Here is a 27,591-nt window from a genome sequence, read left to right as displayed (position 1 = left end):
TAGCCAGCATAGCTGACTTAAATGGTAAATATAGAAAAAAAAAAGGAGTTGCTTGTAATGTGTCTTTCAAATCCTATAATGTTCTCAAACCATTACTGTCCATGATATCTGCAAAGGTACTGATTCTACCTTTGGACCATTGGGGGTATGCAAAAGGACGCCCTCCAGATCACAAGGCATTATTGTGAAATATTGGGCATGCCATTTTGATTCCTAGTTACATTGTTTTTCAATTTTACCCCAAATAGAAATTAGGTGAGCAATAATAGGACTACATTGTTTAAGGGATATATCAGTGAAGACCACCCTTTTCCAGGGCAGTAGGAGACACCATATTTAAGATGGGTAATAATGGACGGAAGTTATCCAAGAATAGACGTTTTTTAACAAAAACTGCTTTGGTCCGTGTGGACCAATTTTGGTAAGTAAGTCTCGAAACGACAACATTTTGGAAAACAGTTTAATATGTGTTTATCCAAGATAAGGAGCGAGAGTGATAACACTGGGTGGCATCCTTACCTTTTTTAATAAAAGGGAAATCTAGTGCTGTATTCACATCTCTCCCAAATTAACCTTTGTGAACGGCTGTGTTAATCCTTTCGCGCAATAGTGGACCTAATTGGCTCCAAAAATGTAAATAGACCAGGTGATTTGCCTTTATTCATGCTACCCAATGCCCTTTTGAGTTCATTTAGAGAGATTTGGGCTCCCAGGGAGGTTGCTTCCTCTGTTGAGAAAAGAGGATTCTTAATTATTTTAGAAAGGGCTTAGTCTGGCATGGTGTGGATTTACAATCAGAGGTGTACAGCTCTTTATAGAAGCGGGAGAATCTTTGATTACTTTGGGTTCTGATTGTAATTCCCCTATTTCATATTCAATAGTCGCCATGTCAGCTAATTGAACATTGCTGCATATCTTGATGGCCAATAAACAACTGGGACAATTACTATGGAAGTAATGGTTGAGTCTAATTTGATGGATGGAAAACTCTGCTCTCTGTCTGTCTTGACTCTGGAAAGAGTAATAGCTACCTGGTCTGAAGAGTGTTTGTTGAGAACGCAGTAAACATTTCCAATTCAGATATCTTCTTTAATTGTGATTTATTCAACTCAGATGCACATTTTTGTAATTATTTTTTTAACTAGGCAAGTCAGTTAAGAGCAAATTCTTATTTACAATGATGGCCTACAACAGCCAAACCCTAACCTGGACGACGCTGGGCCGATTGTGCGCCGTCCTATGGGACTCTCAATCATGGTCAGTTGTGATACAGCCTGGAATAGAACCAGGGTCTGTAGTGACACCTCTAGCACTGAGATGCAGTGCCTTAGACCACTGCGCCACTCGGGAACACAAATGCAGTTGCATTATTTTCAATAAAACCTTTGGTGGCATCCTATAAAATCCGGGGGTCATCAACATTTTTATTGACGGTTATGAAGGAATTTATTTCAATTTCAAATTGATCACAGAATGTAGGATATTGTAGTAATGAAACGTTAAAACACCATGTTGTTGCTCTTTTAGGAAATTCTGACATTTGAAGTGGTCAGACAAACTCATGTCGAATTAATAGAGGTGTAGGAAATCTATTTGTGAAGTGATATATCCCTGTTTAAGTAGAAAGTGTACTCTTTAGGATTATGTGCTCGCCAGGCATCAATGAGGATATAATCAGAGAGTATATGTTGGAGAGCCTTGGTTGCGTGTGGATTGTAGTTGGTCTTATTAGTTTTGTCCTACATGTCCAAAACTGTTACAATTAGGTGAAATCAAATGTTTTTTTGACCAAGTTGCACTTCTCAAAAGGCACCGAATTGGTGGAACGACCCAGATGTGTTAAGAGGGAAGTGAGGTCACTGTTTAAGCCGGTAATAATATTCTGCTGCAGATGCTGAGCAAAGGCTTTTCACTGCGACCCACAGCCCTCTCTGGTTAAATTATACAGTCTCCAGGCTTTGGTGAATACATATCCTTTACATGCAGCCATAATGGTAGGTATGTGAAAGCTCAGTGGAATGGTGTCTGTTCCTTCTGTTATGGAATGCTATTACGTTTTTATCTGACTGGTGCCTTCATCTTAAAGACGTAAACAATTCACCGATACACATCGTTCACCGATTGAAATGTTTAAGACACGACTGCATCGGTCCGCGCACCCCAAACTGATCCAAATGTAGCATGCAACGGTCAGAAAATGTATTCAAACGTTACGAATTGCCGATCCACATTTTATTTCTACTCATATTGCTTTCTTTCTACCTTCTGAAAATACCTCCTCTATTGTGACAGCTGATGCATCCTCTTTAGTGTCAAAATAAGTATAGCTGTTTTGACAGTCACTGATTCACAAGTAATTTTGCATGCCGAACAACCCTAGGGAATATCAGTAGCCTAGTCAAATTGCGCACTGTGCCCAGCTTGGCGCGTTTTTCCTGATTTTGCACATCTGCGCGACACCTTCAGCATGCTAAAATGGCTTGCATGATACTGGGCTTTTAAAGTTGATGTAATTTGTTAGGTTATTGTTATCTACGGTGTCTTCAAAAAGTATTCACAACCCTTGACTTATTACACATTGTGTTGTGTTACAGCCTGAATTCAAAAAGGATTAAATTGACACAATACCCCATAATGACAGTGAAAACATGTTTTTAGAAATGTCTGCATATGTATTGAAAATGAAACGGACATAATCAATTTACATAAGTATTCACACCCTTGAGTTCAATACATGCTAGAATCACCTTTGGCAGTGATTGTACCTGTGAGTCTTTTTGAGTACGTCTCTAAGAGCTTTCCACACCTGGATTGTTTAACATTAACTGTTTTCAAAATTCTTCAAGCTGTCAAATTGGTTCTTAATCATTGCTAGACAACAATTTTCAGGTCTTGCCACAGATTTTCAAGTAGATTAAAGTCGAAATGGTGACCTGGCCACTCGGGAACATTCAGTCTTTTTGGTAAGCAATTCTAGTGTAGATTCGACCTTGTGTTTTAGGTTACTGTCCTGCTGAAAGGTGAATTCTCCCAGTGTCTGCTCAACTGATGCAGCTTACAGAGATAATTGTATGTGTGGGGTACAGTGATGAGGTAGTCATTCAAAAATCATGTTAAACACTATTATTGCACACAGAGTCCATGAAACTTATTGTGACTTGTTAAGCACATTTTTACTCCTGAGCTCATTTAGGCTTGCTGTAACAAAGGGGTTGAATACTTACTGACTCAAAACATTTCAGCTTACATTTTTTTTATTAATTTGTAAACATTTCGAAAAACAATTCCACTTTGACATTATGGGGTATAGTGATTAAACATCTAAATTTAATAAAGCTGTAACACAACAAAATGTGGAAAAAGTCAAGGGGTGTGAGTGCTTTCTGAAGGCACTGTATGCACTGTTAAAAATTGTGCTTTACTTAAAAGTAAGCTACGGGAGACAACTGTCATTTGAATTGTAGGCACCCCAATCTGATAGCGGTAGTGGGGTGGTAGATGCCTAGCCTCCCTTTTGGCTCAGATCAGGTGCCTACATAGTATACACCATAGACATGCATAATTTAAACACACACACACAGAAGTGAGCTCAGACACATCGAGCTCAGAGAGGCCCAGCTCATGACCTCGAATTTAGAATGGGAAAATGAATGTGTTTATGCAACCAATCGAATCGCACCTAATAATTTCTCAACTATAACGTATCGTTCCTGTATCGTATCGGAGCCCATGTATCTAGATACGTATCAAATCATCTTGAAAGGGATAGATGCACATCCCTACTTTATGTAATATGTTTAGTATTTTCTCTCCCCTCATCACGCAGGTGGAATGAAGGAACAGGATTTAATGTGCATCAAACTTCATGGTGTCAACCGAATAGGCCTGAAGAAGATCATAGACTTCATCTACACGGCCAAGCTGTCTCTCAACATGGAGAACCTGCAGGACACACTGGAGGCAGCCAGCTTCCTCCAGATCCTCCCCGTGCTCGACTTCTGCAAGGTCTTTCTCATATCTGGGGTAAGGAGCCTAACACAGCCTGCTCATAAAGCCTGCTCAGCCCCCCCAGAACTAGCCAGGGGGATTATACACAGCAGTTTAAGATGCCTCCGACTACTGTACTCAACTGCTTACTATAATGTCTACATTTGGACTTGCACTGGGATAAAAACACTGGGGCCATACTCGTGAACTTTTGCTTAGACCTAAAGGTTTATTATACCTGGTCTAAAATGGCGTGTACACCTAAAAAAGGTTTTAGATGCATTTTTATAATCCGCTACTTTGTCACATTTGTCCTATTTTGCTTGTGGGGACCTGCAGTGGAGCTTTTTCTCCTTTAAAAAAAACCTTACCCCGAATGGGATTCGTGAGGTCCCTGGCAATTTCCCAGCCCTACTATCACTCTGGAGGCCAAGTTGACCAGTTTAACAAATGTGATTGGATGGTGGCTCTTGCCGTGTAAGGTCTCTGATAGGTTGATTCTGTTCCCAGATAGAATTATGTGCTCCGCTGGTAGTCCTCAGTATCAAGGCTAATTGTGCCAGGTTGGCCTTTGAGAAAAGCTAGCTGCTAGCCATTTTAGACCACAGGTAAAAACCACGGGTCTAAGCAAAAGTTTGTGTGTGATTACGAGTGGTTGCTTCTCACTGCTTTCCCTTTCTCCTTGGCTGCAGGTGTCCCTGGATAATTGTGTGGAGGTGGGGCGCATCGCTAACGCATATAACCTCACTGAGGTAGACAAATACGTCAACAACTTCATCCTCAAGAACTTCCCCTCGTTGCTGGGCACGGGGGAGTTTGTCAAGCTGCCCTTTGAGCGGCTGGCCTTCGTTCTGTCCAGTAACAGTCTGAAGCACTGCAGCGAGCTGGACCTGTTCAAGGCTGCATGCCGCTGGCTCCGCTATGAGGACGGACGCATGGACCACGCCCCCAAGCTTATGAAGAACATCCGCTTCCCCCTCATGAACCCCCAGGAGCTCATCAACCACGTACAGACTGTGGACTTTATGCGCACCGACAACACATGCGTCAACCTCCTCTTGGAGGCCAGTAACTACCAGATGATGCCCTACATGCAGCCAGTCATGCAGTCAGAGAGGACGGCCATCCGCTCAGACAGCGGCCACCTGGTCACCCTGGGCGGCGTCCTGCGCCAGCAGCTGGTGGTCAGTAAGGAGCTGCGTCTGTTTGACGAGAAGGCCCACGAGTGGAAGGCGCTGGCACCCATGGACGCCCCGCGCTACCAGCATGGCATCGCCGTCATCGGAAACTTCCTCTATGTGGTGGGAGGCCAGAGCAACTACGACACCAAAGGCAAGACGGCGGTGGACACGGTGTTCCGGTACGATCCGCGCTACAATAAGTGGATGCAGGTGGCGTGCCTTAACGAGAAACGCACCTTCTTCCACCTCAGCGCTCTCAAAGGACACCTCTACGCCGTGGGCGGCCGCAACGCTGCGGGAGAGCTGGGTGAGTTTAAATAATTACGCACAGCTTATTACTCTGCTTTTAGTCCTGTTCTAATGCTGCAACATACACTACATGGCTAAAAGTATGTGGACACCTGCTCGTCGAACATCTCATTCCAAAATCATGGGCATTAATATGGAAGTGGTCCCCTCTTCGCTGCTGTAACAGCCTCCACTCTTCTGGGAAGGCTTTCCACTATATGTTGGAACATTGCTGCGGGGACTTGCTTCCATTTCAGCCAAAAGAGCGTTAGTGAGGATGGGCATTGATGTTGGGCGATTAGGCCTGGCTCACAGTCGGGGTTCCAATTCATCCCAAAGGTGTTTGAGGGAGTTGAGGTCAAGGCTTTGTGCAGACCAGTCAAGTTCTTCCTCACCGATCTCGACAAACCATTTCTGTATGGACCTTGCTTTGTGCACGCTGGGCATTGTCATGCTGAAACAGGAAAGAGTCTTTCCCAAACTGTTGCCACAAAGTTGGAAGCACAGAATCATTTAGAATGTCATTGTATGCTGTAGCGTTAAGATTTCCCATCGCTGGAATGAAGGGGCCTAGCCCGAACAATGAAAAACAGCCCCAGACAATTATTCCTCCTCCACCAAACTTTACAGTTGGCACTATGCATTCGGGGAGGTTGTGTTCTCCTGACCAGTGGCGGATTTAGGTATAGGCGACATGGGCAGCTGCCCAGGGCGGCAGCTTGCTGGGGGCGGCACGGGGCGCCTGCACAAAAAAAATAGGAATGGTGACATTTGCGCGATCGGTTTTCTATCGCTTATTTGTACGTCACGTCAATGATATCATGTCACCGTGTGGGACTGTGGGTCAATTAACATGTCGGAGTGGGCGCCCTGATTCTAGTTTGTGAGCTAGGTAGGCTACTGTCTGGGAAGGTCTCCCACTCATAAGTACGAGATGGGGAGGGAGGCGGGGGTAGGTTGACCTCAGGTCTCCCCACTGGAAGCCCGAGGTAGGGTAGAGTTGGGGGAATATATCAAATACCGCACCTCTAACTTTGTACAGTACTAATGCAATTAGTAAAATCAGTCACTCAACGAAATGCTACCAAATAAACCACAGTTCATTCGTAATACTGTGAATATATAGTTTTTTTATATATTTTTTCTGGTTTGTGCGAAATCGTTAAGAATAATATAAAACCAGTCTGCACACCACCAAGGTGAATTGGTTTAGTCTTGACTCTTGGTTGACAGTGTTTGGGGATGAGTAATGTATTGATGCTCGAGTGCCAAATTCTCGAGTCTTATTTTTGTATATAAACTCAGCAAAAAAAGAAACGTCCTCTCACTGTCAACTGCGTTTATTTTCAGCAAACTTAACATTTGTATGTACATAACAAGATTCAACAACTGAGACATAAACTGAACAAGACATGTGACTAACAGAATTGGAATAATTTGTCCCTGAACAAAGGGTGGGTCAAAATCAAAAGTTAGTCAGTATCTGGTGTGGCCACCAGCTGCATTAAGTACTGCAGTGCATATCCCCTTCGTGGACTGCACCAGATTTGCCAGTTCTTGCTGTGAGATGTTACCCCACTCTTCCACCAAGGCACCTGCAAGTTCCCTGACATTTCTGGGGGGAATGGCCCTAGCCCTCACCCTCTGATCCAACAGGTCCCAGATGTGCTCAATGGGATTGAGATCCAGGCTCTTCGCTGGCCATGGCAGAACACTGACATTCAGTGTTCTGAATGTCAGTGTTCTCGTTCTGTGCGTGAAATCACGCACAGAACGAGCTGTATGGCTGGTGGGTCATGTCAGGATGAGCCTGCAAGAAGGGTACCACATGAGGGAGGAGGATGTCTTCCCTGTAAAGCACAGCGTTGAGATTGCCTGCAATGACAACAAGCTCAGTCCGATGATGCTGTGACACACCGCCACAGACCATGACGGACCCTCCACCTCCAAATCGATCCCGCTCCAGAGTACAGGCCTCGGGGTAACGCTCATTCCTTCAATAAACGCGAATCCGACCATCACCCCTGGTGAGACAAAACCGCACCTCGTCAGTGAAGAGCACTTTTTTCCAGTCCTGTCTGTTCCAGCGACGGTGGGTTTGTGCCCATAGGCAACGTTGTTGCCGGTGATGTCTAGAGAGGACCTGCCTTACAACAGGCATACAAGCCCCTCAGTCCAGCCTCTCTCAGCCTATTGCGGACAGTCTGAGCACTGATGGAGGGATTGTGCATTCCTGGTGTAATTCGGGCAGTTGTTGTTGCCATCCTGTACCTGTCCCGCAGGTGTGATGTTCGGATGTACCGATCCTGTGCAGGTGTTGTTACATGTGGTCTGCCACTGCAAGGACGATCAGCTGTCCGTTCTGTCTCCCTGTAGCGCTGTCTTAGGTGTCTCACAGTACGGACATTGCAGTTTATTGCCCTGGCCACATCTGCCTCCTTGCAGCATGCCAAAGGCACATTCGCACAGATGAGCAGGGACCCTGGGCATCTTTCTTTTGGTGTTTTTCAGAGTCAGTAGAAAGGTCTCTTTAGTGTCCTAAGTTTTCATAACTGTAACCTTAATTGCCTACCGTCTGTAAGCTGTTAGTGTCTTAAGGACCGTTCCACAGGTGCATGTTCATTAATTGTTTATGGTTCATGGGAAACATTGTTTAAACCCTTTACAATGAAGATCTGTGAAGTTATTTGGATTTTTACGAATTATCTTTGAAAGACAGGGTCCTGAAAAAGGTATGTTTCCTTTTTGCTGAGTTTATTTTTATATTTAAATAGTTTTTTGTGTTATGATTATTTATTTGTGTTGTTCCAAATGTCTGAATAAAAATTACAGTTAGTGCAGAATGGTGCTTTTTTGGGGGGGGGGTCGGTCGCTGAAGGAGGGGTTCACCCAGGGAGCCACACAAGCTAGAACCGCCACTGCTCCTGGCATCCACCAAACCCAGATTCGTAGTGAAGCGTAATTCATCACTACAGAGAAGGCGTTTCCACTGCTCCAGAGTCCAATGGCGGCGAGCTTTACACCACTCCAGCCAACACTTGGCATAGCGCATTGTGATCTTAGGCTTGTGTGCGGCTGCTCAGCCATGGAAACCCATTTCATGAAGCTCCAAGTAATAGTTATTGTGCTGACGTTGCTTCCAGAGGCAGTTTGGAACTCGATAGTGAGGTTGCAACCGAGGACAGACGATTTTTACACATTACGCGCTTCAGCACTCGGCGGTCCCGTTCTGTGAGCTTATGTGGCCTACCTGAGCCATTGTTGCTCCTAGATGTTTCCACTTCACAATAACAGCACTTACAGTTGACTGGGGCAGCTCTAGCAGGGCAGAAATTTGACAAACTGACTTGTTGGAAAGGTGGCATCCTATGACGGTGCTACGTTGAAAGTCACTGAGCTCTTCAGTAAGCCCATTCTACTGCCATTTTTGTCGATGGAGATTACATGGCTGTGTGCTCGATTTTATACACCTGTCAGCAACGGTTGTGGCTGAAATAGCCAACTCCTAATTTGAAGGCGTGTCCACATACTTTTGTATAGGTATCTGGGTATGTTCGGAAAGGACATTTCATGGTAAATGGTCAAAGGCAAGCACAAGGTGCACACTGTAACAATGTAGCGTTGTATCAGCATAGATGCCAACCAATTCACAGTAAAATGGTGTAGCACAGGTGCACATGTGGCATGGCTGTGTGATTATGATTATAGCCCTGGACCAGAGTGTAGTATGAGATGAGGGAGGACCAGCAGAAGCAACAACAGGAAGAGGAGAGGAGAAAGGGGAGGTGGTCAGAGCCAGGGAGACGGCCAAGTGGAATAAGTAAGTAGCATTCCAGAACACTGAGCTGATGTCAGTGCCCAGCCCAGCACCGAGTCAGCACCTAATTGCAGAGTGCAGACCACAGAGTGGTGCCACCCTCTAATTGTAGACCCCATGGGACAGGCTGGCCAGGTCATGCGATCCGCTCTTCTCTGGGCTCTGGTCTGTAATTACCACAGTGGGCGTGGCTTCTCATGGTCATGGCCCTCGTGTACGTGTGTACGTGTGTACGTGTGTGTGTACTAGTTCACTCTGAACGGGTAGAATGGATATTCACTCAACTCACCCATGGTGCATTTCCTTGAGGATTTACACCAGCGCTTTACCAAAAATCTTCAGAGTTTAGTGTTTCCACCTCCACGGCCTGGCTCCTGGGACTCACTGTGTCATAGCCTCAGTGGACCTGCTCTGACTGAGCAGTCAGGTAGAACCTGACCGATTTATCGGTTAACCTACTTTTCGGGTTGCACTTACATAACAATGACTAACTGTGAACACAGGTTTACGTCTTCGATGGTTAACATCTCACAAAGCAACAGTTTTGATTATGCAGAGGTTGTTGATTCTGCTCTTCACAAGTCCTCAGTGTCTACCTATGAAACACCCATTTCCCAAGGGGTGTATACTAATGAAAAGCAGCACCAGTCTCCTGTGCTGGTCACTGCCTGTTATCCTCGGGTAGCCAGTCTGGCACTCAGACATTCTATCAATTGTTTCAGACGCGGCACAGATTTCAGCCCTTTGTACATCGTTATGATGTAACCATGCGGAGGAGAGGTTAGGTTCTGCGACAGGTTCTGTCATCTTATTTGAAAAGATTTAATGAACATGAAAGGCTCCCCTCGGTCAGGGCTGTGACACAAACACAAACAGATGTGTTAAACCTAAGTTATGATGGATGACATGGTTATATTTGCAGGTTTACGGGCCAACCATCCTGTTTATACCTCTATGGCCACTCTCCATAACGGTCCATGTGGAAGCTTGTCATATTAATCCAATCTACTAGGACAGCCAGAGTACAAACATGGGAGGAACAATGACAGCACTGCTATCTCTGTTTCAATAATGTAGGAAGCTCTTGTAAATATAGCAGCATGCAACCAAAGCTCTTGAGCACTCATTTGCATTTATACCTTAAAGCACCAAACACTCTGGAGACGAGTGCAAATGTACTTGGTAGCGAGACAGACCTATTATTTAATTTATTAGGTTTGGATATTTTTCAGAATGCATTCTTGCAAATCATCAGTTATTGTTTAGTGGGGGATAGAGAAAGAATAGCAGACTAATTAATGTTGTTCTAATGAATCACTAATGCCTGCTGCTGCTATTTTAGTCTCCCAGTAAAATTCCTTAAAATATATTTGTTCTTCTTAGAATGATTTGGACTGTTAATAAGGCCTAGGTTGCCTCCCCTTTGACAAGTTCTCACATCAAATATCTGTGACGTGAGAACGATGAAACGTGATGTAGGTCTAATGTGAACGCTATGGCCCTACGTTGTTGATGCTTTGAATTGGAGTACATCCATTTGGTTCACTGGGACTTCTATGTCAGAGCTGTAGCCAGAGCTCTTTCTATTTGGTCCTGGATTAGACCCAAAGTAAGCCCATATTGAGTCTCAGCCAGGAATTAGTCTATTTGTGCCAACATGGTGCTGATTTGACTCTTGGGATCTGTTTACTCTCACATTCGGCACACAAAGCACACCAGTAAGGAGAGTGGAGGGTCCAGGAAGATCCTCTTGACTATGATATAATCAGAGCATTAGGAGATCACCTATGAAGACCTGTGTTTGTCTTAGACCTGGGGCCCTCACGAACAATGGGCCATTTGCCACAGGCAGGAACACACACACTCACTAACTGGGTCAACCGTTCAATACTGCGAGGTCAGGGTTATTGCATCTTGTGACCAGGAAATAGGAGGATTGAGTGTTTGACCTCATCGCCTGGACAGCCCAGTTTCTCCTTTAGGCTACATGATGATATCCTACTTCTAACTGGCATATGGAGACTCCTCTACCAGTCTGCCTGTGTGCTAGCCAGCTTGAGAAATCAGTTTTGCACTCTGTCTGGAAACTTGATTGGACAAATCTTTTTCTGACCTAACAAATCACTGCATAATTGAGTGGCCAGACGGTGTAGAGTGAACATCCCAGTCTGGCCCTCAGGCTAGCCTACACCACCACTGAATAATTATAAGTGGCCTTTGCCCCCAGTGTCAAGTGCTGAGGCGGTGGGCCCTAATAGGAAGTTTGCTGTGTGCCGCTCATCCTGCACTATCAGCTCAAACATAAATATATCACTGTCATGTCTACTTCTGATAAGGTGCTCAGTAATACAATCAAAACAGTCAACCATCCCAGAAAAGTGTTCAAAATAGCCTGACTGATCTCTGAAACTCACTTAGATAATATTGTTGATGATATAGTGGTAGCAATGCATAGTTATAACATCTACAGAAAAGACAGAAATGCCAATGGGGGTGGTGTTGCGGTCTATATTCAGAGCCACATTCCTGTGAAGCTTAGAGAGGATCTCTTGTACGTCAAATACTGTTGAAGTAATATGGCTACAGGTTAATCTGCCTCACCTAAAGCCCATTCTTGTAGGAAGCTGCTATAGACCACCGAGTGCTAACAGTCAGTATCTCGATAATATGTGTGAAATACTTGATAATGTATGTGATATCAACTGAGAGGTATATTTTCTGGGTGACCTAAATATTGACTGGCTTTCATCAAGCTGCACACTCATGAAAAAGCTTCAAACTGTAACCAGTTCCTGCAACCTGGTTTAGGTTATCAGTCAATCTACCAGGGAATTTACAAACAGCACAGGAATGAAATCATCCACATGTACTGAGCACATCTTTACTAACGCTGCTGAAATCTGCTGTAAAGTGATATCCAAATCCATCGGATGTAAATCAAATCAAATTTTATTGATCACATACACCTTGTTAACATCTGCTAATGCGAGTGTTGCGAAATGCTTGTGCTTCTAGTTCCGACCATGCAGTAATATCTAAAAAGTAATCTAACAAATTCACAACAGCTACCTTATACACACATGTAAAGGGATGAATAAGAATATGTACATACAAATATATGGATGAGCGATGGCCGTATATACATATGAGATGAGTAATGTAGGATATGTAAACATTATTAAAGTGGTGTTATTTAAAGTGACTAGTGATACCTTTATTTAGTCAATTTATTAACGTGGCTAGAGATTTGAGTCTCTATGTTGGCAGCAGCCTCTCTATGTTAGTGATGACTGTTTAACAGTCTGATGGCCTTGAGATAGAAGCTGTTTTTCAGTCTCTCGGTCCCAGCTTTGATGCACCTGTACTGACCTCGCCTTCTGGATGATAGTGGGGTGAACAGGCAGTGGCTCGGGTGGTGGTTGTCCTTGATGATCTTTTTGGCCTTCCTGTGACATCGGGTGTTGTAGGTGTCCTGGAGGGCAGGTAGTTTGCCCCCGGTGATGCGTTGTGTGGAACGCACTACCCTCTAGAGAGCCTTGCGGTTGAGGGAGGTGCAGTTGCCGTACCAGGCAGTAATACAGCCCGACAGGATGCTCTCGATTGTGCGTCTGTAAAAGTTTGTGAGTGTTTTAGGTGACAAGCCAAATTTCTTTAGCCTCCTGAGGTTGAAGAGGCGCTGTTGCGCCTTCTTCACCACACTCTGTATGGGTGGACCATTTCAGTTTGTCAGTGATGTGTACGCCGAGGAACTTAACTTTCCACCTTCTCCACTACTGTCCCGTCGATGTGGATGGGGGGGTGCTCCCTCTGCTGTTTCCTGAAGTCCACTATCATCTCCTGTGTTTTGTTGACATTGAGTGAGAGGTTATTTTCCTGACACCACACTCCGAGGGCCCTCACCTCCTCCCTGTAAGCCGTCTCGTCATTGTTGGTAATCAAGCCTACCACTGCAGTGTCGTCTGCAAACTTGATGATTGAATTGGAAGTGTGCATGGCCACGCAGTCGTGGGTGAACAGGGAGTACAGGAGAGGGCTGAGAACGCACCCTTGTGGGGCCCCAGTGTTGAGGATCAGCGGGGCGGAGATGTTGTTTCCTACCTTCACCACCTGGGGTGGCCCGTCAGAAAGTACAGGACCCAGTTGCACAGAGCGGGGTCGAGACCCGAGGTCTCGAGCTTAATGACGAGTTTGGAGGGTACTATGGTGTTAAATGCTGAGCTATAGTCAATAAACAGCATTCTTACATAGGTATTCCTCTTGTCCAGATGGGATTGTGCAGTGTGATGGTGATTGCATCGTCAGTGGACCTATTAGGGCGGTAAGCAAATTGGAGTGGGTCTAGGGTATCAGGTGGTGTGAAGATGATATGATCCTTGACTAGTCTCTCAAAGCACTTCATGATGACAAGTGAGTGCAACAGGGCGATAGTCATTTAGTTCAGTTACCTTAGCTTTCTTGGAAACAGGAACAATGGTGGCCATCTTGAAGCATGTAGGGACAGCAGACTGGGATAGGGATTGATTGAATATGTCCGTAAACACACCAGCCAGCTGGTCTGCTCATTCTCTGAGGACGCGGCTAGGGATGCCGTCTAGGCCGGCAGCCTTGCGAGGGTTAACATGTTTAAATGTTTTACTCATGTTGGGCACGGAGAAGGAGAGCCCACAGGCTTTGGTAGGGGGCCTTGACGGTGGCATTGTATTGTCCTCAAAGCGAGCAAAGAAGTTGTTTAATTTGTCTGGGAGCAGGACGTCGATGTCCGACAGGGCTGCTTTGTTTTTTGTAATCCGTGATTGACTGTAGACCCTGCCACATACGTCTCGTGTTTGAGCCGTTGAATTGCAACTACTTTGTCTCTATACTGACGCTTTGCTTGTTTGATTGCCTTGCAGAGGGAATAGCTGCGCTGTTTGTATTCGGTCATGTTTCCAGTCACCTTGCCATGATTAAAAGCGGTGGTTTGCGTTTTCATTTTTGCACGAATGCTGCCATCAATCCACGGTTTCTGGTTGGGAAAGGTTTTAATAATCACAGTGGGTACGACGCACTTGCTAATAAACTCGCTCACAACTCAGCGTATACATCAACTTGTTGTCTGAGGCTATCTGGAACATATCCCAGTCCACGTGATCAAAGCAATCTTGAAGTGTGGAATCCAATTGGTCAGACCAGCGTTGGATAGTCCTGAGCACGGGCGTTTCCTGTTTTAGTTTCTGTCTATTGGCTGGAAGCAACAAAATGGAGTCATGGTCAGATTTGCCGAAGGCAGGGCGGGGGAGGGCTTTGTATGCATCACGGAAGTTAGAGTAGCAATGATCCAGAATGCAACCAGCTCGTGTCGCGCATTCGATATGCTGATAAAATTTAGGAAGTCTTGTTCTCAGGTTAGCTTTGTTAAAATCCCCAGCTACAATAAATGCAGCCTCAGGATGTATGGTTTCCAGTTTACAAAGAGTCCAGTGAAGTTCTTTCAGGGCCGACGAGGTATCTGCTTTGGGGGGATATACACGGCTCTTGGAAGATAATGCGGTCAGCGTTTGATTGTAAGGAATTCTAGGTCAGGTGAACATAAGGACTTGAGTTCCTGTATGTTGTTGTGATTACCCCATGAGTCGTTAATCATAAGGCATACACCCCGGCCCTTCTTCTTACCAGAGAGATGATTGTTTCTGTCGACGCGATGTGTGAAGAAACCCAGTGGCTGTACCGACTCTGACAACATATCCAGAGTGAATCATGTTTCTGTGAAACAGAGAATGTTGTAATCTCTGTCGTCTCTCTGGAAGGAAACTCTAGCCCTAATTTCGTCTACCTTGTTTTCTAGAGATTGGACATTGGCGAGTAATATGCTCGGAAGCGGTGGATGGTGTGCTCGCCATCTGAGTCTTACCAGTAGGCTGCTACGTCTGCCTCTCCTTCGGCGACCGCGTTGTTTTGGGTGGGCCTCTGGGATAAGATCTCATGTCTAGGGTGGCGGTCTTGAACAAAGGATCCGCTTCGGGAAAGACGTATTCCTGGTCGTAATGTTGTTAAGTTGACATCCCTTTTATATCCAATAGCTCTTCCCGGCTATATGTAATAACACTTGAGATTTTCTGGGATAATAATGTAAGAAATAATACATTAAAAAACAAATAACTGCATAGTTTCCTAAGGACCTGAAGCGAGGCGACCATCTCTGTCGGCGCCATCTAGTAATGATCACAATATGGTAGACATATCTAGGAAAACCAAAGTTCCCAAGGCTGGACCTAATATTGTGTATAAGAGGTTCTACAAGAGGTTTTGTAGTGATTCCTATGTTGATGATGTAAAGAATATTTGATGGTCTGTGGTGTGTAATGAGGAACAACCAGACAATTCACTTGACAAGTTTATGAAATAGCTTATTCCAGTTACTAATAAGGATGCACCCATTAAGAAAATGACTGTAAAAACTGTTGAATTCCTGTAGATTGATGGGGAATTGAAAACTGTTATGGTCGAGAGGGATGAGGCAAAAGGTATGGCAAATAGGTCTGGCTGCATAACCGATTGGCAAACCTACTGCCAATTGAGAAATCATGTGACTAAACAGAACAAAAGGAAGAATGAAACAAAGATACATTATATAAAGAATGATAGTAAAAAATCTTTAGAGCACCTTAAACAAAATTTTGGGTAAAAAGGCAAACTCAGCTCCATCGTTCATTAATGGCTCATTCATCACAAAACCCACTGATATTACCAACTACTTTAATGATTTTGTTCATTGGCAAGATTAGCAAACTTAGTCATGACATGCCAGCAAGAGACCTACACATCCAAGTATAACTGACCAAATTCTGAAACAAAAGCATTGTAATTTTGAATTCCGTAATGTCAAAATAGTTGTCTATCAACAATGACAAGCCACCTGGGTCTGACAACTTGGATGGAAAATGACTGAGGATGGTAGCGGACTATATTGCCACTCCTATTTGCCATCTCTTCAATCTAATCTTACAAAAAAAGTGTGTCCTCAAGCCTGGAGAGAAGCAAAAGTCACTACGCTACCCAAGAATAGTAAAACACCCTTTACTGGCTCAAATAGCCGACCAATCAGCCTGTTACCAACCATTAGTAAACTTTGGGAAAAATTGTGTTTGACCAGATACAATGCTATTTTACAGTAAATAAATTAACAACAAACTTTCAGCATGCTTATAGAGAAGGGCATTAAACATGCACAATACTTACACAAATGACTGATGATTGGCTGGGAGAAATTGATTTTAAAAAGATTGTGGGAGGTGTTTTGTTAGACTTCAGTGCGGATTTTGACATTATCGATTTATAGTATGCTGCTTGAAAAACGTAGATGTTATGGCTTTACACTCCCTGCTATGTTGTGGATTACCTGTCTAACAGAACAGAGGGTATTCTTTAATGGTAGTCTCTCCAACAGAATCAGGAATTCCCCTGGGTAGCTATCTAGGCACCTTAGTTTTTTCAATCTTTACTAATGACCTGGCTCTGAGGAAAGCCTGTGTGTCTATGTATGCGGATGACTCAACACTATACACATCAGCTACTACACCGAGTGCAATTACCGCAACACTTAACAAAGAGCTGCAGTCAGTTTCAGAATGGGTGGCAAGAAATGTTAGTTCTAAATATTTCAAAAACTAAAACCATTTGGAACAAATCATTCACTAAACCTCAACTAAATCTTGTAATGAATAATGTGGAAATTAAGCAAGTTGAGGAGACTAAACTGTTTGGAGTAACCTTGGATTGTAAACTGTTATGGTCAAAGCATATTGATGTATCAGTAGCTAAGATGGGGAGAGGTCTTTCCATAATAAAGCGCTGCTCTGCCTTAACAACAATATCAACAAGGCACGTCCTGCAAGCTCTAGTTTTGTCGCACCTAGACTACTGCCCAGACGTGTGGTCAGGTGCCACAAAGATGGACTTGGGGAAATTACAACTGGCCCAGACCACGACTGGCCCTTAAATGTTTACGAAGAGCTAACATTAATCATATGCATGCCAATCTCTCATGGCTCAAAGTAGAGGAGAAATTGACTTCAACACTATTTGTTTTTGTAAGTATTGACGTTGAATGCCCGAGCTGTCTGTTTAAACTACTAGCACACAGCTCGAACACCCATGTATACCCCACAAGACATGCCACCAGAGGTCTCTTCACAGTCCAGAATAGACTATGGGAGGTGCACAGTACTACACAGAGCCATGGCTACATGGAACTCTATTACCCATAAAGTAGCTCACGCAAGCATTAAAATCAAATTTAAAAAAAATATATATATATATAGATACACTACATGGCTAAAAGTATGTGGACACCTGCTCGTCGAACATCTCATTCCAAAATCATGGGCATTAATATGGAGTTGGTCCTCCCCTTTGCTGCCATAACAGCTTCCACTCTTCTGGGAAGGCTTTCCACTAGATGTTGGAACATTGCTGCGGGTAGTTGCTTCCATTCAGCCACAAGAGCATTAGTGAAAATTGCATTCCAGGTGACTACCCCATGAAGCTGGTTGAGAGAATGCCAAGAGTGTGCAAAGCTGTCATCAAGGCAAAGGGTGGCTACTTTGAAGAATCTCAAATATAAAATATATTTTGATTTGTTTAACAATTTTTGGTTACTACATGATTCCATATGTGTTATTTCATAGTTTTCTACAATGTAGAAAATAGTAAAAATAAAGAAAAACCCCTTGAATGAGTAGGTGTGTCCAAACGTTTGAATATTGTGTGTTACTGCCTTAGTTTTTGTATGTTACTACTAGTTCTTGCTGGATTCCTGGAAGAGCTAATGGGGATCCATAATACAAAAATATTGGTACAGTATAGGCCTTAATTGTGTAATGGGGAGTGAATATGCCCCACAACCTCTCTAGTCTGTGTGTAGACTAGAGTTACTGCAGTGAACACTGAAGGGCTTGGGAGTGGTGGTTGGTGGGGGGGGGGATCTCTATTTACGTCTCTAGTTCAGCAGCTCCCACACTGAGACCCTCCAAGGCCTCATTTGCAGCTGTTTGTTTTCCTTAGTTCTCTCTTGACCTACTTTCTCCTCTAATACTCCGTTTTTTCTGCTATCTCTTTCTCCCCCATGCAGCCACGGTGGAGTGCTATAACCCGAGGACAAACGAGTGGACGTATGTCGCCAAAATGAACGAGCCACACTACGGCCACGCAGGGACGGTGTACGGCGGTTACATGTATATTTCAGGTACGTATGTGGCTCCAAATCAAGTTACTAATGCCAGTGGGTAGTTTAGTCCTATTAGATCCAGGGCTTGGAGGGAGGCTCTTTTCCCATTTGACTGTACTTATATTTTAGAGCCACTGACTGTACCAGATGGCAGTGCTCTCTTTGAGAGAGTGACTGGTGTCCTACAAGATAGATGTGTGGGTTTTCTGTGGGTGACTAAAGCCTCACATGTTTGACAGTCACGCTTCCTAATCGTTTCAGTCCCACATTAGCCATAAGATGGAGCAGAGAGTGGGCCATCCATCCGTTGCCAAACAGCGGGCTGTGATGTCAGTAAAGCATCCTTCATTACAAGGTCATACAGTGGAATCCTGCAGACCCTGCTCCTTCTCACCCCTCCCTCCCATATCACATCACTGGGGTCCAGTTCTCTGTGCTATTTCGGGGGTTATTGTAAAGATGGTTGGAAGTAGTGATTGTGTGGTAGACTTGGGTGCGACTAATCTCCTGTCTCTCTGTAGGAGTCAGCCCAGTGCTTGTTCACTTCATAGGATTGAAAACAAATCCTGCCTTATGGAGATGAGCCCCAGTTTCCCAATGTGTGACTAATACAAAGTGATGCTGTACAGAGAGAAAGAGAGGGAGGGAGTGAGAGGAAAAGAGGGAGGGGTTGATGACTGTGCAGGAGGTGCAGCTCCATAGAGCTCCAACACACAGGTGAGATTATGTTAATCTCCCCTGGCCTCTGGGCACCGTGTTAATAAGCATAACCCAGACACCTCATAGCCTACTACCAACATCGTAACCCTCCTTCACCCAGTGGCACCTCACCTGCTCTGATCCAGCCTCAGACTCCAGTAGAGGAATAACATGGGCCTGGTGGCTCTAGCTTTGGCATGTATTTCTGTATTTATTTTATGTATTTCTGTCAATGGTTGGCATGTTGCTTATAGTCAGACTGGCACTTCTGGGTTCCTTTACTGAGAACATCTCAAGCGGGATAACGGTCCTGGTGTGTTTGAACTATTATCACACCAAAAAGTCAACTTCCCTCCTTGTGACGGAGCATCTCTTAGTGTCATCCTGAGTGGAATGAGGCTGCTTCACTGCACATGCACCTCTCTAAAATGGCAAGAGTCTGCCTGGAGGCACTGGGCAATGGTTAGGCTTAGATACAGTGCATTCGGAAATTATTCAGACCCCTTGACTTTTTCCACATTTTGTTATGTTACAGCCTTGTTCTATAATTGATTAAATAGTTTTTTCCCTCATCAAATCTACGCTCAATACCACATAATGTTTACCTTCGCAACAATCTGATGTCCTGAGCGCTCTGGAGCAGATTTTCATCAAGGATCTCCCTGTACTTTGCTCTGTTCATCTTTCCCTCATTCCTGACTAGTCTCCCAGTCCCTGCTGCTGAAAAACATCCCCACAGCATGATGCTGCCACCACCATGCTTCACTGTAGGGATGGTGCCAGGATTCCTCCAGATGTGACGCTTGGCATTGAGGCTAAAGACATCTTGGTTTCATCAGTCCTTTAGGTGCCTTTTGACAAACTCCAAGCGGGCTGTCGTGCCTTTTACTGAGGAGTGGCTTCTGTCTGGCCACTACCACAAAGGTCTGATTGGTGGAGTGCTGCAGAGATGGTTGTCCTTCTGGAAGGTTCTTCCATCTCCACAGAGGAACTATGGAGCTCTGTCAGAGTGACCATCCGGTTCTTGGTCACCTCCCTGACCAAGGCCCTTCTCCCCCGATTGCTCAGTTTGGCCAGGCAGCCAGCTCTAGGAAGAGTCTTGGTGGTTCCAGACTTCTTCAATTTAAGAATTATGGAGGCTACTGTGTTCTTGGGGGCCTTCAATGCTGCAAAAAAAATGTTGGTACCCTTCCTCAGATCTGTTCCTCGACACAATCCTGTGTCTGAGCTCTACGGACAATTCCTTCGACCTCATGGCTTGGTTTTTGCTCTGACATGCACTGTCAACTCTGGGACCTTATAGAGACAGGTGTGTGCCTTTCCAAATCATGTCCAATCTATTGAATTTACCACGGGGGACTCCAATTAAGTTGTAGAAACCTCTCACGGATGATCAATGGAAACAGGATGCACCTGAGCTCAATTTCGAGTCTCATAGCAAAGGGTCTGAATACTTATGTAAATTGGGTATTTCTGTTTTTGATTTAATACATTTGCTAACATTTCTAAAAACCTGTTTTCGCTTTGTCATTATTGTGTGTAGATTGATGAGGATTTTTTACGTAACGTAACAAAATGTGGAAAGTCTCTGAATACTTCCCGAATGTAGTGTGTCTCCACCATTCCAGATAGAGGTCTGTACTGTAGACCTTATTAATTAAACAAGCTCCCCTCAAGCACCGGGGCAAGCTGCATTCCTACAAGGAAACTGGACACCTGCCGAGATTAGCTTTCCTGACAGCCCACATGTTTACAAACTCTCACTAGTGATGGAAGTCAGGTGGAGCGGAGACATCATCAGCCAGCGTGTCTCTGTTGGGGATCGGCCCTCCTGCTCCACCCCATGTCTCAGGGGTCACGACCTCACTGTGCAAGATGGCCCACGTGGGGGTGCAGGCCGTGTCTTGCTGTCATTCCAGATCAGGTGCTGGGCGGAGGCTGTGCTGCCGTGTTGTCTGAAGGCATCCTGTCAGGTGAATGGAGCTGACACATTGAGTCAAGCCACAGGCCATCACAGCTCTGCTCCAACTCCCAGGGTGGGGCTCAGACACTCAGCCAGCACGGCTTCACACTACCACTACTGTCACACAACCATGTTGACTGAACGCAAGTGTCTCATGGTCAAGCAACAACAAATGCGCTCCTTGATTGACGGGGCGGAGCTATGTCTGTGTGAAAAGTGGCATGGAGAGAGGGCGAGAGAGCCTAGAGAGGGATGACTCAAGTAGCGGTGTAAACTCTAAAAATGGACGTTACACATGGCATATCACATTGAACAAATCAAACAATAAATACGCTTATATGGTATACCGCCCAGCCCTACTGTACCGGCATGTTCAAAGTAGGGCTGGGTGTTATACCGTATTTTACGATATACCGGTATTGATGCACGGACTGGTTTGGGTTTTTTGCTTTACCTTCCTTAATGGTATTTGAATGTTTGGTTTGTTAAATGTGATTTGCCGTGTGTAATGTCCATTGTTCTAGTTTACTTAGATACTTGAGTCATCTCTCTCCGCTCTGTCTCTCTTCATGCTGCTTTCCACACAGACCTAGCCCCGCCCGTTACTCAAGGAGCGCTTTTTTTTGTTCCTCGACCACAAGACAACTTGTGTTCAGTCTGCATGGTAAATGCAGCACGTGCAACAATGTTGATGACACCGATGCAGTTTTCACTTTGCTTCTTAATATAAATCAACTAGCGTTCTATAATTACACTATTAGTTTGTGTTTCTTACATCTGCAAACAGCTAGTTTGTCTTACCATGTTGGGCCTAAATCTTGTTTTCAATGACGGCCTAGGAACAGTGGGTTAACTGCGTTGTTCAGGGGCAGAACGACAGATTTTTACCTTGTCAGCTCGGGGATTCGATCTTGCAACCTTTCAGTTACTAGTCTAATGCTCTAAACACTAGGCTACCTGCCGCCCCTATTTTCATGTCAAACGCTATATTCAAAGTGCCCACTATTATATTCTAACTATAGAATTAGAATAATCATTCTATTTCCAAGTGTTTCACTCTAAATCGCAAGTCTAATTGCAATTGCAACATTTGGTTAAAAATAAGGCCTAGATTGTTTGCCCATATCGTGCAGCCCTACGTGGAAATGATCTCAAACGAGTGCAAGAAATGCAGACATTTATGAAAAGGCTGAAAATTATTTTGTGTTGAATTTGAACAGTATAAAACAATCAGAATGGAGAAAGACCCATTGAAATCACTTAGAATGTATGTGTTGCCACCCTAGGGTCTCACTACTCATAAAACACATGTCCAACTTTTTATTATCCATAACATAAAATACCGTCCAGTTTAAAAAAAAAAATGTGATAAGATATTTGGACCATATCACCCAGCCCTAGTTCAAAGACCAGGGCTAGATCTTCCGGGGAATGACATTAAAGCTCACATCTGGTCATCCTTTCTATTATCATTTTTGGAACTTGCTGACCCCTTGGTTTTGTCTAGCTCCTCTGTGTTCCCCTGCCTCGGTTGTTTGGGTCTCATTTGTGCCAGCACTCTGCTTCCTCTAAACAGGTCATACATTTTTACGACGAGTCAAAGCCCCGGCACAATTTTATCTCCACAAATTGATCGATAAATGTGCCAGTGTATGGCAATAATAGTGAGATATTATCTAGCGGGCCAGGCAGCGCCACCAATGAGCTCAGGTGCCTTTTAAGTGTCTCTGAAAGGACAACCATTTACTGTCTTCAAGGTACAAAAAATATATATTTTAAAGTCTCAAAATGCTTTCAATTGTCTTTTGACAACTCTTTTGTCTTTGTTCTAAATGAAAGCTACTATCGTTAAACTGAGATCATAAGAGTAACTTAAATAACGGCAGTAATTAATTGTAATGATAAATGTTTAATTATAACAAAGACAATTACATTGATGGAAGCTACAATCTATCTGCAATATTAAAGCTGATCTACACCCTAAAAAAGAAAGAAAAGAAACTGAACATTGTGTCTCTCTGAGATTGTCTTTTGGCAAATGTATAGATGGGTTAGCTGACAATGTCACCAACGATGCGCACTCTTCAATGGGGCAGAAGTCTGTTAGTTGTTGTGATTCTGGCTGGCCAGATAGCTACCAATAATGACAAGAAACTCCCACGTGGGGAAACAAACATAGGTGACTCGTTTCAGCTAGTTTCATCTTGTTCTTGATACCATGTCTTGTTCTGAGGTGTTTGGACTGATTTCATGTCAATCCTAATATGGCAACAACAAAAAATGCTAGCTAGCTAACCAAGAACTGTAATGATGTATTTGAGAGAGATGTTCTCATTGTACACATTTATTTATGATTTCAACAAACATTGGAGACGAAATATAGTTTACATGTTAACAATCAAAGCCAACCCTGTCTGTTTTGCCCCATAGTTGCACACGTGTAGGTTTTGTGGCTATACAACCAACCCGTCTATGAAAACAAAATCTACCCTCTCTCCACATTTGCTGTACAAAGTACTTAAGTAAAAAATACTTGAAAGTACTACTTAAGTACAGATACCCCAAAAAACGACTTAATTTCCTTTAGGAATGTAGTGAAAAAAGTTATGTACTTTTTACTCCGTATATTTTCCCTGACACCCAAAAGTACTCGTTACAATTTGAATGCTTAGCTAGGAAAATGGTCTAATTCCCACACTTATCAAGAGAACATCCCTGGTCATTCCTACTGCCTCTGATCTGGCGGACTCACTAAACACATGCTTCATTTGTAAATTAAGTCTGAGTGTTGGAGCGTGCCCCTGGCTATCCATAAATAAATAAATATAAATAAAATGGTGCCGTCTGGTTTGCTTAATATACGGAATTTGAAATGATTTATACTTTGATACTTAAGTATATTTTAGCAATAGAATTTACTTTTGATACTTAAGTATATTTAAAACCAAATACTTTTAGACTTTTACTCAAGTAATTTTTACTGGGTGACTTTACTTGAGTGATTTTCTATTAAGGCATCGTTACTTTTACTCAAGTACGACAATTGGGCACTTTTTCCACCACTGCAAATATGTGTCTGCAGTAGACATATCCTTCAGCCATTTTAAGCCCTGAAGGTTGCTGGCCAGAGACATCAGTTACTCTAAGAAGCTACTAACCTTGGGCAGTCAGATGTAGCTCAACAAGAAAATAACCACACCCCATATCAAGCTGCTATTCTATCAGTGGGTTTGATATCTTTCTTGTCTCAGAGATTATTTTAATGACACACACATACTTTAATAAAGATAATGGATCTAACTTTGTCTCTGTGTTTATTCTATTGGTCGAGGAGGAAGAGGTTGATGTTATAGACTTCTGATTAGTCTGGGCCATTGATTTAAAAATAGCCCGGTGTAGATTAATGAGGTAGGGAGGCAGAACGAAAAAGAAAGAAATGGGTAAAGAGAGCGAGCGGGATCATTGGGCAGCAGCAGAAGCAGTGGAGGGATTCGGGCGCCATTTGGCATGTACTTCAGATCCTCACTGCGCTGCGTACACTCCCAGCCACTCTGCACAGCACAGGGAGGTGTGGGCTGCCTGGCTCCCACCCAGATGCATGCTGGGATTGTGTTCCTCTTTATTTTGAGCCTTCCCTGTGGACATGTCCTGTTTTTTTTTCTCCCCACTTTTCCTCAGCTTTGTGTGTCCTGTCTATTCCTCTTTTTCCACCACTACAGTACCTATGTGTGTACACATGCACTGCAATAGTGTTTTGAATTTATGTTACAAATAATAGCATCTATCTTTTATTGCAAGTATGTGGCTGAGAAAATGTGTGCAGTGAATGTTAGTGGTGTTAAGCATGGGGATCATTGTGTGTGTGTTGCTGTTTCTGAGGAGGGGTTGGGGGGAGTGAACTGGGTGTTCAGGATTACAACATGCTCTGCGTGGCCAGTCGCAGTGCTGTGGTCTGGTCATGTGACTGTCAGGACAGAACAGGGCCTGGTCAAGGCCGACCCACCACCCCCATGCTACCCAACGTGGCAGGGCTGAATGTAGGTCGAGGTTGAGTTACCATCAGGTACAGTACCTTTGGATCAGTCCGTTAAATGCTTTTGATTAGACCCCAGGGCTATTTTCAACCTTATTTAACATGGTCCTGTTTTCTTCTGTGTTGCAGGGGGAATCACTCACGACACGTTTCAGAAAGAGCTGATGTGCTTTGACCCAGATGCAGACAAATGGACTCAGAAAGCGCCCATGACCACGGTGCGTGGCCTGCACTGTATGTGCACGGTGGGCGACCGCCTCTATGTCATCGGAGGGAATCACTTCCGGGGCACCAGCGACTACGATGATGTGCTCAGCTGCGAGTACTACTCCCCGGCCCTGGACCTGTGGACGCCCATTGCCGCCATGCTGCGGGGCCAGAGCGACGTGGGCGTGGCCGTGTTCGAGAACAAGATCTACGTGGTGGGTGGCTACTCGTGGAACAACCGCTGCATGGTGGAGATAGTGCAGAAGTACGACCCGGAGAAGGACGAGTGGCACAAAGTGTTTGACCTGCCTGAGTCGCTGGGCGGGATCCGAGCCTGCACACTGACCGTGTTTCCCCCAGAGGACTTGATGGGCTCCCCCTCCAGAGAGTCACCCCTCTCAGCACCTTGAAGAATGGGGGTGGGGGGGGAGTCCACCCCGCTCCGCTCACACCCCCACAACCCCCCACACTCCATAGACATTGTTTGCACTTTTGGACTACATCTGTACTGCATCCCGATACACCCCTTCCTCCCCCAAAGCTGTGCAGAACCCCCCCCCCCCCCCCCCCCCCCTGGTGATGAAATCCACATACCGATATGGTTTGGCAACCTAATTAAATGTTAATGTTGCATATTCGGTAAATTTTGGCAGGAAATACCTTGACTTGAAGAGTGACTTTGCAATTCAACTTTTCTACCTGATGTCTTTGGAGTTTTACTATGTCCTGTTTCTTTAGACGTGTTACCGGGTAAAAACCATGCTGTTGATGACCATACTGACGCTCTTAGTCTGTGCCAGGTTAGGGGCAAAATAGGGGCAGCTGAGCTCCACACAGATGTGGTTTTAAACTCGGGGCCCTTCACCCCCTCTCTTCTTTCAGTTTCAGTTCTTTCCTGCTATTGCTATGAAACCGTTAACAAAATTGTGTTTTCTAAATTTAATAAACAAGATTTTGGAAAAAATAATAGTTTCTCCAAAGTATCTTGCTATTTACTTGTTCACATGGTTGATGCATTCTCTTCATATCAAGCTTAATGTCAACTGACGTGAGGTATAAATATCTGTTTTAGAACCTCCTGCAAAGTGTCTTTTCCACATGAAAAAAACCCTTAGTTTATTTTTCTCTATTTTACTGGTTGAAAGTAATCTCTCACATCATGCATTATGCTGCTTTAGTAGCAGCTGTAACCTCAGACCTCCCTCCCCTCAGCTATTGTTGTCCTCAGAATGAACCATTTTTCCTCTGATTTAAATAGAAAAAGCTTTTATTGTTCTCAAGAGGCATGGGATGAACAGTAGGTGTACACACAAAGTTAAAACGTAGTGTCCTGCTGTCTCAATTAGAGGTCGACCGATTATGATTTTTCAACGCCGATAACGATTATTGGAGGACCAAAAAAGCCGATACCGATTAATTGGCCAATTTTTTTTGTTTTTTTGTATTAATGACAATTACAACAATACTGAATGAACACATCAATAAAATCAATTTAGCCTCAAATAAATAAGGAAACATGTTCAATTTGGTTTAAATAAATCAAAAACAAAGTGTTGGAGAAGAAAGTAAAAGTGCAATATGTGCCATGTAAGAAAGCTAACATTTAAGTTCCTTGCTCAGAACATGAGAACATATGAAAGCTGGTGGTTCCTTTTAACATGAGTCTTCAATATTCCCAAGTAAGAAGTTTTAGGTTGTAGTTATTGGAATTATAGGACTATTTCTCTCTATACCATTTGTATTTCATTAACCTTTGACTATTGGATGTTCTTATAGGCACTTTAGTATTGCCAGTGTAACAGTATAGCTTCCATCCCTCTCCTCGCCGCTACCTGGGCTCGAACCAGGAACACATCGACAACAGCCACCCTCGAAGCAGCGTTACCCATGCAGAGCAAGGGGAACAACCACTCCAAGTCTCAGAGCGAGTGACGTTTGAAACGCTATTAGTGCGCACCCCGCTAACTTGCTAGCCGTTTCACATCGGTTACGCCAGCCTAATCTCGGAGTTGATAGGCTTGAAGTCATAAACAGCGCAATGCTTGAAGCATTGCGAAGAGCTGCTGGCAAAACGCAGGAAAGTGCTGTTTGAATGAATGCTTATGAGCCTGCTGGTGCCTACCATCGCTCAGTCAGACTGCTCTATCAAATCATAAGACTTAATTATAACATAATAACACACAGAAATACGAGCCTTAGGTCATTAATATG

At 44.1% G+C, this 27,591-nt stretch overlaps 1 protein-coding gene across 3 annotated transcripts in view; it reads left to right on the top strand.

Moving 5' to 3' along the window:
- LOC120057262 (kelch-like protein 13) overlaps window positions 1-26,332 on the top strand; it is a 102,782-nt gene extending 76,450 nt beyond the window's left edge. For all 3 annotated transcript variants that reach the window (XM_039005813.1, XM_039005812.1, XM_039005814.1), the window contains 4 exons: window positions 3,827-4,023; window positions 4,680-5,475; window positions 18,383-18,496; window positions 25,303-26,332. In XM_039005813.1, the coding sequence (XP_038861741.1) occupies window positions 3,827-4,023; window positions 4,680-5,475; window positions 18,383-18,496; window positions 25,303-25,790 (1,595 nt within the window). In that variant the 3' untranslated portion in view covers window positions 25,791-26,332. The remainder of the gene's footprint in view (window positions 1-3,826; window positions 4,024-4,679; window positions 5,476-18,382; window positions 18,497-25,302) is intronic.
- Window positions 26,333-27,591: the final 1,259 nt, after the last annotated feature.

Source organism: Salvelinus namaycush, chromosome 12 (assembly GCF_016432855.1).
Source record: "Salvelinus namaycush isolate Seneca chromosome 12, SaNama_1.0, whole genome shotgun sequence".
NCBI classification, from domain to species: domain Eukaryota; kingdom Metazoa; phylum Chordata; class Actinopteri; order Salmoniformes; family Salmonidae; genus Salvelinus; species Salvelinus namaycush.
This window is presented reverse-complemented; position numbering and strand designations above follow the sequence as displayed.